This window comes from Syngnathus acus, chromosome 10, assembly GCF_901709675.1.
Source record: "Syngnathus acus chromosome 10, fSynAcu1.2, whole genome shotgun sequence".
NCBI classification, from domain to species: Eukaryota; Metazoa; Chordata; class Actinopteri; order Syngnathiformes; family Syngnathidae; genus Syngnathus; species Syngnathus acus.
Window position 1 is genome coordinate 17,087,300 of NC_051095.1, and position 12,334 is coordinate 17,099,633.

At 44.6% G+C, this 12,334-nt stretch overlaps 3 protein-coding genes across 4 annotated transcripts; 1 reads left to right on the forward strand and 2 right to left on the reverse strand.

Annotated features, from left to right (window-relative positions):
* Positions 1-269: 269 nt before the first annotated feature.
* On the reverse strand, positions 270-1,891 carry mif (macrophage migration inhibitory factor). The gene is made up of 3 exons (XM_037262394.1): positions 1,653-1,891; positions 629-801; positions 270-516 (listed from the first exon to the last, which is right to left on the reverse strand). The coding sequence occupies exons 1-3, from the start codon at positions 1,758-1,760 to the stop codon at positions 450-452; spliced, it is 348 nt and encodes a 115-aa protein (XP_037118289.1). The 5' UTR covers positions 1,761-1,891; the 3' UTR covers positions 270-449.
* Positions 1,892-3,209: 1,318 nt separating this feature from the next.
* si:dkeyp-121d2.7 (zinc finger protein 436) lies at positions 3,210-9,469 on the forward strand. Of its 2 annotated transcripts, none has more exons than XM_037261504.1 (5): positions 3,210-3,409; positions 4,304-4,622; positions 6,226-6,494; positions 7,233-7,344; positions 8,118-9,469. In XM_037261504.1, the coding sequence occupies exons 1-5, from the start codon at positions 3,380-3,382 to the stop codon at positions 9,140-9,142; spliced, it is 1,755 nt and encodes a 584-aa protein (XP_037117399.1). In that variant the 5' UTR covers positions 3,210-3,379; the 3' UTR covers positions 9,143-9,469. The 2 variants fall into 2 exon arrangements, with proteins under 2 accessions (XP_037117399.1, XP_037117401.1); XM_037261506.1 differs by having other exon boundaries at positions 6,229-6,494.
* A 288-nt stretch (positions 9,470-9,757) lies between these two features.
* On the reverse strand, positions 9,758-12,126 carry LOC119128765 (endonuclease domain-containing 1 protein-like). Its single transcript, XM_037261508.1, has 2 exons — positions 11,777-12,126; positions 9,758-10,514 (listed from the first exon to the last, which is right to left on the reverse strand). The coding sequence occupies exons 1-2, from the start codon at positions 12,080-12,082 to the stop codon at positions 9,909-9,911; spliced, it is 912 nt and encodes a 303-aa protein (XP_037117403.1). The 5' UTR covers positions 12,083-12,126; the 3' UTR covers positions 9,758-9,908.
* Positions 12,127-12,334: the final 208 nt, after the last annotated feature.

Genomic DNA, 12,334 nt, shown 5'->3' on the forward strand with positions numbered 1-12,334 from the left:
TTATGTAGCGTTTTTTTTTACACTTTATTCTGTGCTCTCAAACGCTTTCTCAAAAAGTCTGTAAAATTGTTTATGTCGGGTTGCTCGATAGTTTTTCTCACAAAATGCCACACACAACTAAGACTTAAGAGATCTTCCTTTGAGTGTAAAACAGTTTTCACACAGCAAATGTATGAGAAATCTTCACCTATCATGACGTTTCGACACATTTAATGTCTATATATACATATAAAGACGCAATACGAAAGGCGAGACAATTAGAAGACACATTTTTGTGCAACCAGATGTACTTTAATGTAGAGAGAAAAGATAAATGAAAAGCTCTACTGACTAAACAAATGCTATAAGATCAATCATCAGGCTCTTCTTTGAGTGTTAATTTGGCTTCTTGGGAAATTTTAACTACGACAACTCGAACGATATTTTCGTTGAGAAGCTCAACCTCCATCTCAGCCAAAGGTAGAGTTGTTTGTGGCCACATTGCTCGCATCCATGTCCACAAAATTGATATAAATCCTGAAATAGACAAAAAGAGAGATAGTGGACGGACTGTAAATGGTGAGAACAATTGTGTTAAAATGTTAGTGACCATCTTATCTCATGATAATAGATGGATAGCATACTGTACCTGTCAGGAGATACACCCAGGTGTTTGTTGAGAAGTCCACACAGTAGCTTAGAGTACTGCTTGTTATAAGCAGAGCCGATCTTCCCAATGCTGTGGAGGGAGCAGAGTGCACACGGGTCTCCCTTCCCACCAAACATCATCATTTGCCCCGGGTTGATATGCACAGCAATATACTGATGCATACAAAAAAAAAAAAAAGACAAAATAAATGGGTGGATCATTCAATTAATATCACACACAAGGTTATCTATTAGTACCCCCCCTCCCAAAAAATGCATTTTGTTTTAGTTCAGGGGCCACTTTCACAAAGATTTTGTATCAAACAGGCCAGTTCACTACAGCCGTTGCTGAATAAGCTACAAATAACAACTATTCGAAATGATGGCTTTTGCTTTAGTGAAAATATTTACAAGTAAATTCTGAATATATTCATTTTGAAATTTTCAGTGTCTTAAAACAAATTATTTCTACAGTATGGAATTATCTTCACATAAACATTATGTTTGTGACATCCAGTGGACAAAAATGGTAACAGGCACTTCAAAATAATACATTAAAAATGCAGTTAACGTGTTCCCTTATGTTATTATTTGCAAAAATCATCCCAACCGGCTGGATTGAATCCTTAACGTGCAGTGTATGGGCCGTGGGCCGTAGGTTTGACACCACTGGGAAAAAGCGAACGACACAACTCAGCATAAATGACATCAAGTAAAATGCTCCGACCATGGGGATACTGCCAAATCATCTTGTCCGTCACATTTTTCTGTATTTTTAATGAAGAGATATATATAACCTTAAGCCACGGTATTAAACAAGACATTGTGTAGTTTCTGAAAATGAAGATGAGCTGAATTCAACACACCACCGTCATTCAAAAGAATACACTAACACGGAAACTTCTACATGTTTATCCTTACATGTCCTGTATAATATATGATAGACATATCTGCAAATAACTCTGAAACAAGTCAGAAAGCCAGGTGACGCACAGTAACAGGACGAATGCGTGTCGCTGTCATACCTGTGCAGGCTTGCCCATAGCTTTAGCCAGCTCCTCGGTAACTTCTGACAGCAGGGCCTGCGGCACGCTGTCTTGAGCCACGTTGGTGTTAACTACAAACATCGGCATGGTTTCCACACGAACAGTCTTCGGTTCTTTCAAAAGACAAATTGCAACTCTCTGACTGGAAGAATACCCCGAGCTCCGGAAGCAGCGAGCGATGGAGTCATAGACCTATATACCAAGATGTTGCATCTTGTGGGTTGGCCCCTTGCTGCAATACGTCAGCGCATCTGCCATATTTAAGGTGACAGAACTGCCCGTAATCTTGTTATTAAATGCACTGAACCCATTCAATAAACAAACTCAATACATTGGGGAAATAGGTAGGCACATAAACAATGTCACTTTTCAATGAGTATACATGTTTACAATGAACTCCCAGCACATTCACAATTTTGCGAATACATCTAAACTATCGTGCATTATTGTCTGTTTTTGTGCTCAGACCAAAACCTTGTTAAATGTAAAAGTTTTGCTTTGTCACCATTTTGTGCCATTTTAGGGACAAGGACCTCTGTTGAAGTAAGGGGAGGAGCTATATTCAGTCAGGCCGTAGCCTTGTCAAATAGGAAAAAAGCGATTTGCCGCCATCTTATGGCAGCTATAGGCAACCACACCTTAGAGGTTTAGGGAACTGATCCGCAACTATAAATGTATATCACTCACTGCTGCTGGGATAATGAATATTTTAATGAGTAATGTACCAATAATAATTATATCGATCAACAGCAAATTTCAATCAGCGATGGCTTTATTTGTCCCTATATTTATTTTTGAGTAAAAAAAAGTTTACATTTTTGTAGCGCATCAGGTTTTTTAGGTTTTAGTTTTTTTCTTTAAAGCTAGTGCGGTATGGACTTTACCACCTGTACCCTTAAGTCATAATATCTCAATAAATATGGTACTATGTAACATAGATTATTTTTATGCTATTATGAAAACATGGGGACTAAGCGGTTCAGAAAATGGATGGATGGATGGATGGATGGATGGATGGATGGATGGATGGATGGATGGATGGATGGATGAAAACATTAGGCAGCACGGTGACGGACTGGTTAGCACGTCTGCCTCACAGTTCAGAGGGTGCAGGTTTGATTCCACCTCCTCTGTGTGGAGTTTGCATGTTCTCCCCGTGCCCGTGTGGATTTTCTCCGGGCGCTCCAGTTTCCTCCCACAACCCAAAAACATGCAGGGTGGGTTGATTGAGCACTCCAAATTGTTTTCGACAAAGTCAACAATTCTTGTTGCCAAAATGAGGCAAAGTGTACAAAGACAATAAAAAGTAATTGTTCAGTATGGCGGTTTTACTCTCATGATATATGGCTTTGCTGTCGATGTTTGGTACATCTAGCAGTGAATGAGTTAATCTTCTCTAATTGCTGCAGTTTGTCCCATCCAATAAGGCGTACAAATCGACGTTGACGATTCCCAGTCAAATGTTTCCGTGCTCATAGCGCGACTGCTCTTGTCTGCATGGCAATGACGTCACTGAGCACGCGCAGTGTGCCCACTCCCCAAGCATCATTAGACAGCGTTGAGGGAGTCGAGGGCGAAAACAGTCGCGGTGGGAAGCAGCGCTGAAGTTAGATGGCCCTTTCCTTTGTCGCCGTCTTCCTCTGCTTTCGAATTGGACTCGGCCTGTGTCGGAAACATTGAACCTAAGCGACCTCTTTGCGATTTACATGCATTCACCCAAAGCATCCAAACACACGGTGCGTATTTGAAGGCGAATTAGCCTGCTGGCTAATTGGACCCCCACGTAACGTTACGTGGTGGTTGCACCTCCTCTGTTTGTTTTTGCATGATCCCACTCGAACACATGATGCTAATTTGCGATTTATACATATTTTGGGACATCGTAATAATCGATACTTGTGGTAGTAACAGCATGTTGTGTTGTGTCGTGTGTATTATAAGGCGAGAGAAGGAAAACTGCTCCAGCGTAAAAACTGTTCAAATTTGCAGTACACAAAATCAGGTTTCATGGATTACAATTTGCAATTTGAAAAAAATGCTTAAAATTCCCGTACTCTGTATTGCCAAGATATCACAAGATAGCATCAAATAGCATCAAATATCGCAAGATAGCATCAAAACCCCAGATAAAAATAGGTTCAAGTTAGAGTGTGGTGTGTTTATATTTTAATCTAGTGATTCATAAACACAACCTTCCCACTACATTTTACATTTACGTGTTTGACTGTTTCTCCCATTGAGTAACTTGCTGAAAGGTGACGGACGATCACTCTCCTTATTTTCCCACCCATATTACAGAAACAGCGACATAACTGAAGTTTGCTTGTAATTAGGGCTGAACGATTTAGAGAAATAATGCGATCCCCGCTCAGGTACGAGTATGTTTTTTTGCAAGGTTCTCTTTCTATGAAATTTCCAACAACTTTTTAACTTATGAAACACTTCAGTCTTTTGAGAGTTCACTACTTAATGACATTTTAGACTCACAAAACAAACCAACGAAGCCACAGCACTCATGAATCAAGGTACCACTGTGTTTTTGTTTTAGGTTGTAGTGAAGTACTTTTATGTTTTTGCCAATGTCTACTGTATTAATGTTACCAAGGTAACACATCTATTTTCATGTCTAGCTTCTGTTCAGACCCTTCCCTGCGGCAATGGAGGAATCGGTGACCACGTTTGAGACGCATTTGACGGCGGTCATGGACGGCCTCATCCGGGCGTCCGTATGCGAGATCACCAAACTGTTCCAGGAGACGGTGGCAGACTACCTGGTGGAGCTTTCCCTCAACCGAAAGGAAAACGACGCTCTCAAGCTGCGCCTGAGGCTCACCGAGAACAAGTTGAGGACGGAACGCATGTACGGCGCCGGCTGGGCTGCGAGCCGCCGCAACGCCGGACCCGTGGTCGCGGAAGAAGGACGGCACAAACGGAAAGTTGAGAAGGAACGTAAGTGGAAGTGATGAGTTCCACGTGGGTGTCAGCTAAAGCTGAACGATTAATTGTATTTCCAATAGCGTTGTGAGTTGATCAAACACAATTTTCTCACTACAGGTGAGATGGCGGTTTGACTGGTCATACTGTATTGAGAGCGGAGCGGAGTTTGAGGGTTGGTGAGAGCGAGGGAGGGAGGGAGTTAGTGATAATAACGCTGAAGAAATCCATTTCTGTGTCAGCGACATATGCTGCTGAGCCTTAGAATACAGTATATACGGTACACGTATACTGTAGTGTGATTTACAACAAAACTTGATGTTGATGATTGTCAGTAATTTCCCATTTTTAAAAAAGAAACACAACCTTTCCTCATCTTTTGAATTGATATTTTGTTTTTACTGAACTTAAAGTAATATTGTTCGTTATTCCGATACCTGTAATTGTAGTACTGTAGATGTCACAGTGCTTTATTTTTCCTTGATTTTAGTATCGCATAATGCATAACAGATCAGATTGTTTGTTGAAACATACATTATAAAAAGACATTGAAAGAAAATCTCTAATTGAATTGCAATTTGGAGGGAAAGAAACAAATTGAATTGTTTTCCATAAATGTTCATCATTGTCATTCACGATTGTTAAAATTTGAGAAGCAGGGATCTTGCTGCATAAGAAGGCTTATACCGAGACACATCACTTGTTTTGTTGCAAACCATCTGGCTAGAGCTCATCCCTCCCTCCCAACCCCCTTCTCTTCATCTTGCTCCCTCTGCCTGCTCCTGTCCTCCCTTCACTCTGTGCTTTGCATTCTTCCTCTCTCCTTTTCCTCCTCCCTCCCTCCCTCCCCTCTTTTCTCTCCTGTGTGCTCTGACGCTCTTTTCTTCTCCTCCTCCCACTTTTCTCTCATTTTCTCTGTGGCTTGACAAACTATTCTTCACATCTTCCTCCTTCCCCGCCTCCGCCTCCCTCTGTTGTCTCCTGTGTGCATTGAGACACTAGTCTTCCCTCCTCCTCCTCTTCCTTCATCCTCCGCCTCCCTGTCCTCTGTGCTTTGACACTCTCTTCCACCCTCCTCCTCATGTTCCTTTGCCTCCTCCCTGTCCTCCACCTCCCCCCTTCTCTCTCCTCTGCTCTGACGCACTCTTCCTTTTTCCTTCCCTCCTCTGCCTCCTCCTCCATCTGTCCTCTACCTCCCCCTCCTCTCTCTTTGCTTTGAAGCTCTTCCTTCTTCCCTCCCGCCATGGCTCTTCTCCCTCCCCCACCTCCTTCACTTCCCTGGCCCCTCAGTCCTCCTCCCTTCCTGCCCGCCCCCGCCTCCTCCTGTGCGCTTTGCTTCTTTGTCACGTCTCTCACGCACTCCTCTTCCTCTCCTCATCCACCACAGCAATTAGGCGTACTCTCTCCGTCTCCTCCTCATGTACTTCCTGTCGTCCCCATCCCGTTTACTCGTCACTCCAATTCTCTCATTTGCCTTCTAAGTGCTACACCCCCACACACCTTGTTTTCTCCTTCGTCCATCGCTCCTGGCCGTCCAATCATTTCCTCCCACTCACTCACCCTCCTCATCCTCACATTTCTCCGTCTACCCTGTCTTCATGAGTTCTTTTCTCCTCAGCAGGCAAGTCAAAGAAGGGCCCTGCAGCAGCCTATCGTAGAGGCTGGTCTGGAGGCATGTGGGAGGAAGGCGGAGGAGGCGCTATCGCTGGAGGAGGTGCAGCAGCATCAGCGGTGGTGGCAGCAGGACAAGGAGAGAAAGATTCCAAGCAGATGTACCTGGTCCAGCTCCCCAGGGGTGACGAGGATGAGGAAGGCATGGTGCGGGATGAGGAAGGGGAAGGCAGTCTCGGCTGTGAGGGGGAGGAGATGACCAGCATAAAAGAGGAGGTGAGGGATGAGGAGAAGAAAGTAGAGCAGCAACACTTCTTTGCATCTTCACACAAAATAACAGGAGAGTTTTGTTTGTGGTTGGATCGCTGGAGCTGTGCTGACAAATGGAGGACCGGCGATTTGATTTCAGAATGTGAGCTCTCCATGTCACAGGAGCACGGAGCGTCTCTGTCCACTTAAAAGGCCCACGCAGTGAAGCACCTGTGCAGTCATTCAAAGCATAATAATTCTTCTGTCTTACAGAAGAGCATCAACCAACAAATTCTTCTCCTTTAGCTGTAGCCACACACCAAGTGATGCAATTGAATAATTCAGTACCTGCAGACCGTTTGGAACTTGATTGTCTGCGACTTGACACATAATCGAAATTCCAGTTTGCATTTCATGATCTTTTGCAACAGCATTTATTCCTGGTCTACAGGAATAGCTGCTATATTGTGGAACAATGCCGTGAGCACACTTATGTATATAGTAGCTTCTGCCGGCCAAAGCTCACACCAAGACACTCACGCAACCGCACACAATCGGCGTCTCCTTCACTACTTTACTGGAGTTCATGAAGTTTTAAATGGTCTCTATTGTGGATTTTTATCTACTGCGCACGGAATTTTACTCAAACCATAATTACACAACGATGTGTGTTGCTGAGCAAAAGCAACCTTAATGAAAGCAAATGCTTCTCTATTTAATTTTGCTTGGAAAATTGCTCACTATCCCCTGTGCTTCTCCATTCAGTTTACCCAGAACGAGGGATATCAGCCAGCTTCTCTCAGGATGATCAAGGAGGCTCTGAAGATGGATCGGCCAAACCACAACTTCCGGGATATTTCCAGAGCTCAAAGTGAAGGTAACAAGCCCCAGTGTATACTTATTACTGACTAATAGAAGACAAAATACATGGACCCACAACAACATTTGGTCTACTTGCTCAATAAACACTTGAACCTAGAATTTACATCCTTTGATTCCATTCGACTTTCTAACGCAGTTTGGTCATGGACCTCAATTGTTTTTGTTGTGAATACATTTTCAAGTAGTATTTTAAATGGATGCTATAAGGACCGTATGAAGCTAAATGACCCTAACCTTAGCGCTAGTGATTTGATGAATTTCCGTTTGATAATAAGAAGTCAGGCTGTTTCTCTACATTGCTGAACCTCTCCCATAATTCATAAATATTATCAAATATATTCCTATATTACACATTATTATTATTATTGTTGTTAAAAACCTGATGTACCAGCTGTAGTGGACAAAAACTAAGGCAGATTTGGCGAAATATTGAAAATTATACTTATATCTCTTATTAGAAATTTTAGGAAAAAAATAGTTCCGTGCATGAATTGTGGTACAAAAAGTGTATACACTACTGATGAAAAGTTAAGCATCATGGACTTTAGGGTGAAATTTCAGGAGGGACTTAAAATGCACTCTTTTGAACTTAACTGGCAAACTGGTTAATGCTTCACTACTTTTTCTAAAACTTGGTGTTCTCTCCCTAGGAGCTGAATGTCAAGATTCAAAACTGGTGTTGAGTATTATATATTGTGCAAATGGCCAGAGTGTTGTGGCTTGGTCACTGTATTTGGTGTTCACTCTTCACATGCATCTCCTTGGCAGATTATCCCTTGAGCCTCACATCTGCCAAGAAAGAGGACAATGACTGGGACATGGGCACGGTGGAGCCATCGGAGGGCGGTATGACTGTGGACGAGCTGAGGGGCCTGGAGTCTGCACTGAGGGCCGAGCGAGGTCGCGAGCAGGCCGCTATGACGGCCTCCCAGCCCGCAGGCCCCACGTCGGAGGTGGCGTTAGGGACCAAGCTCGGCTTGCCTGCCAAGTACATCGGACTGGACGGCATGGAGCAGGACGGAGATGCGGCGCCACAGCCGCCCACGCTGCAGCGAGAGGACCAGTTAGGCAGAGGCCGGGCGAAGGACCGCGTGAAGGGCCACATGAGGCCAGGGTCGCTCGGGTCAGGCAGAGTCAGGAAGATGCGAGAAAGCGATTTGGCACTGAACGGAGAGGATGGAGCGGAGCAAGGGGAATCTGAGCGCCTGCAGCCGTCTGCAGCAGGAAGCGCGGGCGAGAGCGGCGGCGAAGAGGACGCCGCCCCCGACCTGCTTCACTTCTGCCCTCAGTGTGGGGGCGGCTTCACTACAGAAGCTGAGATGGAGGAGCACCCCTGCCCGCTAGGCGGCGCCCATTTACAGAACAGTGTCGGTGAGGAGAACGTTTTCCCTTGTGCCCACTGTGGAAATACATTCAGCCACGCGTGGGCGCTCAAGAACCACGAGTGCGCCTGTGCTGCCGAGAGGCCTCACTGTTGCGAGATCTGCGGTAAGCGCTTCACGCACTCTCGTTCCCTAGAGCGACATCATCTGGTGCACACGGGTGAGAGGCCGCACCAGTGCCCGTTGTGCGGGCGAAGCTTCAGCCGCCTCGGGAACCTGGAGCGCCACCAGAGGATCCACACGGGCGAACGTCCTTACGGATGCGAGGCGTGCGGCAAGCGCTTCAGTCGAGTGGAGTACTTAAAGAGACACCAGCTGATTCACAACGGCGAGAAGGCTTCAATGCAGTGCTCTGCCTGTGGCGTGAACTTCTGTGATGTGGAGCAGCTGAAAAGCCATCAGTGTTTTTGAAAAAGAGTTATGTGGAAGAAGCAGCTTTTTAACTGAATGTGGTAGCATTTAGTTGACTAACGTGTGTTTCTCAGTGGTTTGCGGTTCTTCAAGTCTGACGAGAACTTAAGCAGCTATAAGCTAGTTAGCAAGCTATCATTTCAACCGAAGCTATTCGTATTTGTATAAAGCCTGTACGTATTTATTAAAACAAAATGTACATTTATATGTTTGTATTGACACTTGGAAGAGGTCAGTGTTTTTCTCCACTTTAGAGGAATGGCTGTATTTTGTACATTTGTCTATGGTCGGCATTGAGAAATAAACACTTCAGTCCGTCAGAACACACTTCTCATGTAAAAGTTTTTTTTTTTTTTTTATAGCTGGATTAACACCTTGGACTGGTCGCCTCTTAACACAGGGCAAATAGAGCCAACCATTCACACCCTCAGAGTGGGTACTGAACCTGAACTGCCTGCATGGAAGTCAGGCGAGTGAACTAACAGTCACCTTAAGTAAATGCTGTAAAACAGTATGAATGATTGAACATGTTAAGATTTGACATGAGAGGGTGCTTAACGTGGAGTTGCCATTGAAAATGATTGGGATAAAATAGGAATGTGGGGGAGGAACAGATGTTGTTTCTTTGCAGTTTAGATTTATTGTAAGATCAATAGCAGTCAGATATTACTTTCAGAATTACATTGCAATGATTGCAATTCAGAACAAAATGATTATGTTGATTAAAGACAGTGATCATAGACCTGGTCGTTTGCAGTATGCATAGCTACTGACATTGGCCCTCAAACAAATTGATGGGCATGTTCAGCCTTTGTGCCAGGATGCCCTCCAGGGTGTTCAGAGGCATCTTCCTCACATCGTAGCCCCGCAAGGCGGTTCTTGCTTTGGGGTTCACCGGCACAATCTCCTCACCACTGTTGCGGTCGTTTCTGCCTACAGCGGCGTACGTTGGAAACAGTGGCTGCACATCCCGAGGAAGTTTGGCCTTATAAGACGGGCAGCAGTAGGCGGACCACATGTACTCGGGAACAGACACCCTGTTTTTGATCCAACGAGCTCCATTCGCATAAGGCATGGCTCCTGTAATCACATACATGGGACCCTCACAGAAGGCCTTGAACTTCTTCAGCACTCCTTTTTCCCAGGAATTCCAGGGCCCCGAGTTGGAGCCCACCCGCTGAGGGACAATATTGGTCAGTGTGAACGTGGCCACACGGTCCTCTGTGGTGTTCTGGTGCATGCTGGGATTGAGATGACCCCGAGTGTAGTTGGAATTCATGTAATCCTGAAGCACTGCTTGACTTTCCATCACGTTCTGATCCACTGATATGTTGAATGGTTTCATTTCAGGGTTGGCGCGGAAAAAGGCTAGCTGAATGACAAAAAAACAGGGCACTTTATTTTAGTTGTTCAGAAAAATGAAACGTTTCTGCAGTTTAAGTTAATACATGCACTCACTTGCTTGGGTACATTGGGAATTAAAATAGGCTTTATCGTCATTATATGGAGCATGCATACGTTAGTATTTCAAGCAGGGCCGGTTCTAGGAATGCACATAAGAGGGGGCAGTCAGAAATGTGAAGGGGGCATGTTCTTTTTTTTTTTTTTTTTTTTTTACACATTTTTAACACTGTTAGTGTTTTCTTCACGGCAGTTGTTAGCTGTGTATCCAGATCTCAACCTGGAGAAGTGGATTGCACTCTGTCAGGCCTCTACACTAAGACCTGTCCAGTTTGGGTGTCCCACCTGAAGATTAAAGCTTCTGCTGGTATTGCTCTTAGGGTCACTGAGGCACGCAAACCCCCTGACCACAATAAGGTGGCACTCTCTCAGGGGGGGGGAACATATCATATGAATATTATATTAACTATTATTTGAGTTGTCGTGAATCATTAGTTATATCACGGGTCATTACGACGAGTTTGGTGGAGTTTTTACTGCTTCTTCCAACTCCTACCGCGCTGACTGTAACTTGACACTCTCTTGCTGCGTCTTGCCTCATTTGCATACTCACAGTGATTGGATGTTTACGGAGGGGCGCGGAGTCCTGACAGCAGGCTGTGTGAGGACACACACTGCACCGACATGAGAGAAGAGAGGGGGCTGATTAACGTGTGTTTCTATCAGCGGATTTTTCACTTCTAAAAGTTTGATTCGAGGGGGCAGGACATCTGTTTGAGGGGGCGTTGCCCCCTCTCGCCCCTGCGTAGAGCCGGCACTGATTTCAAGAATACAACCTAAAATAGAAGGTACGCCTTATACTGAAAAACGTCTCAAGTATGGGAGAAAAGATGTTTTGTAAAGCAAATAATGAAATTCTGCATGTCATCGATGCTCTCCTTTAAAGGTTTCTGAAGGCCTATCGATGCCAAAAAATATCAAAGCACAACTTGAGTCAAAATCAAGTGTCTAAACTCAGGATAGTGACAAACAACAATTTTTCCTCTAAATGAAGAGCCTCAATTCATCTAAACATAGTTTCTTGTCACAAATCTGACCCAAGATGGTGGCAAGACATTACTTCTGTCTAAATCAATATGACTACCTTCTTGGCAAAAATATGTGCCAGATTGCAGAAAAGTACTACCGTCTCTTTGTCGAAATGAAGCAGAATTCAGTGTTCGTCTTTCTTACCTGCGGCTCATACATCCAGGCGGAAGTGGGCCGTTTCCCATCTGCAGAGCTGATTACATATGCCGAGTACAAAGGCGTGCGATGCTGACGCTGGTACATGCTGGCAAAGCGGAACTGGTTCTTAAAGCGCTGGCATATGGGCTGGTATCCCAATGCATTTACACCCTTCGGTGGCGTTCCCTTATAGAAGAAATCGTGACATTTGGAGAAGTCCTGGTTGAGTTCTCCGAAGACCAGGTTATCAAAGCAGCTCAAGAGCAGAACTAGAGCTCCAATGGAGGAACGCATGTGGGTTGAATGAGACATTCCGCTCAATGTCTACTAGGGAGATACATTTGAAGATCATCAAGGTTTCCTTTATATGCAGACAGAAGGAACTCCCTGGGTGACCCAGCCCCCAAACTGGTTTGCAAATTTCCCCTCTTGACCAGCAGACTCTGTCTTCTGGGAACTATAGAATATCCTTACAGTGTCACTAACCTCAGAAAAGTTTAACAAGGCGCGTGACAAAAGTCAAGACATTGAGGTTGGTAAATTTGACAAAACTTTATTTTGATA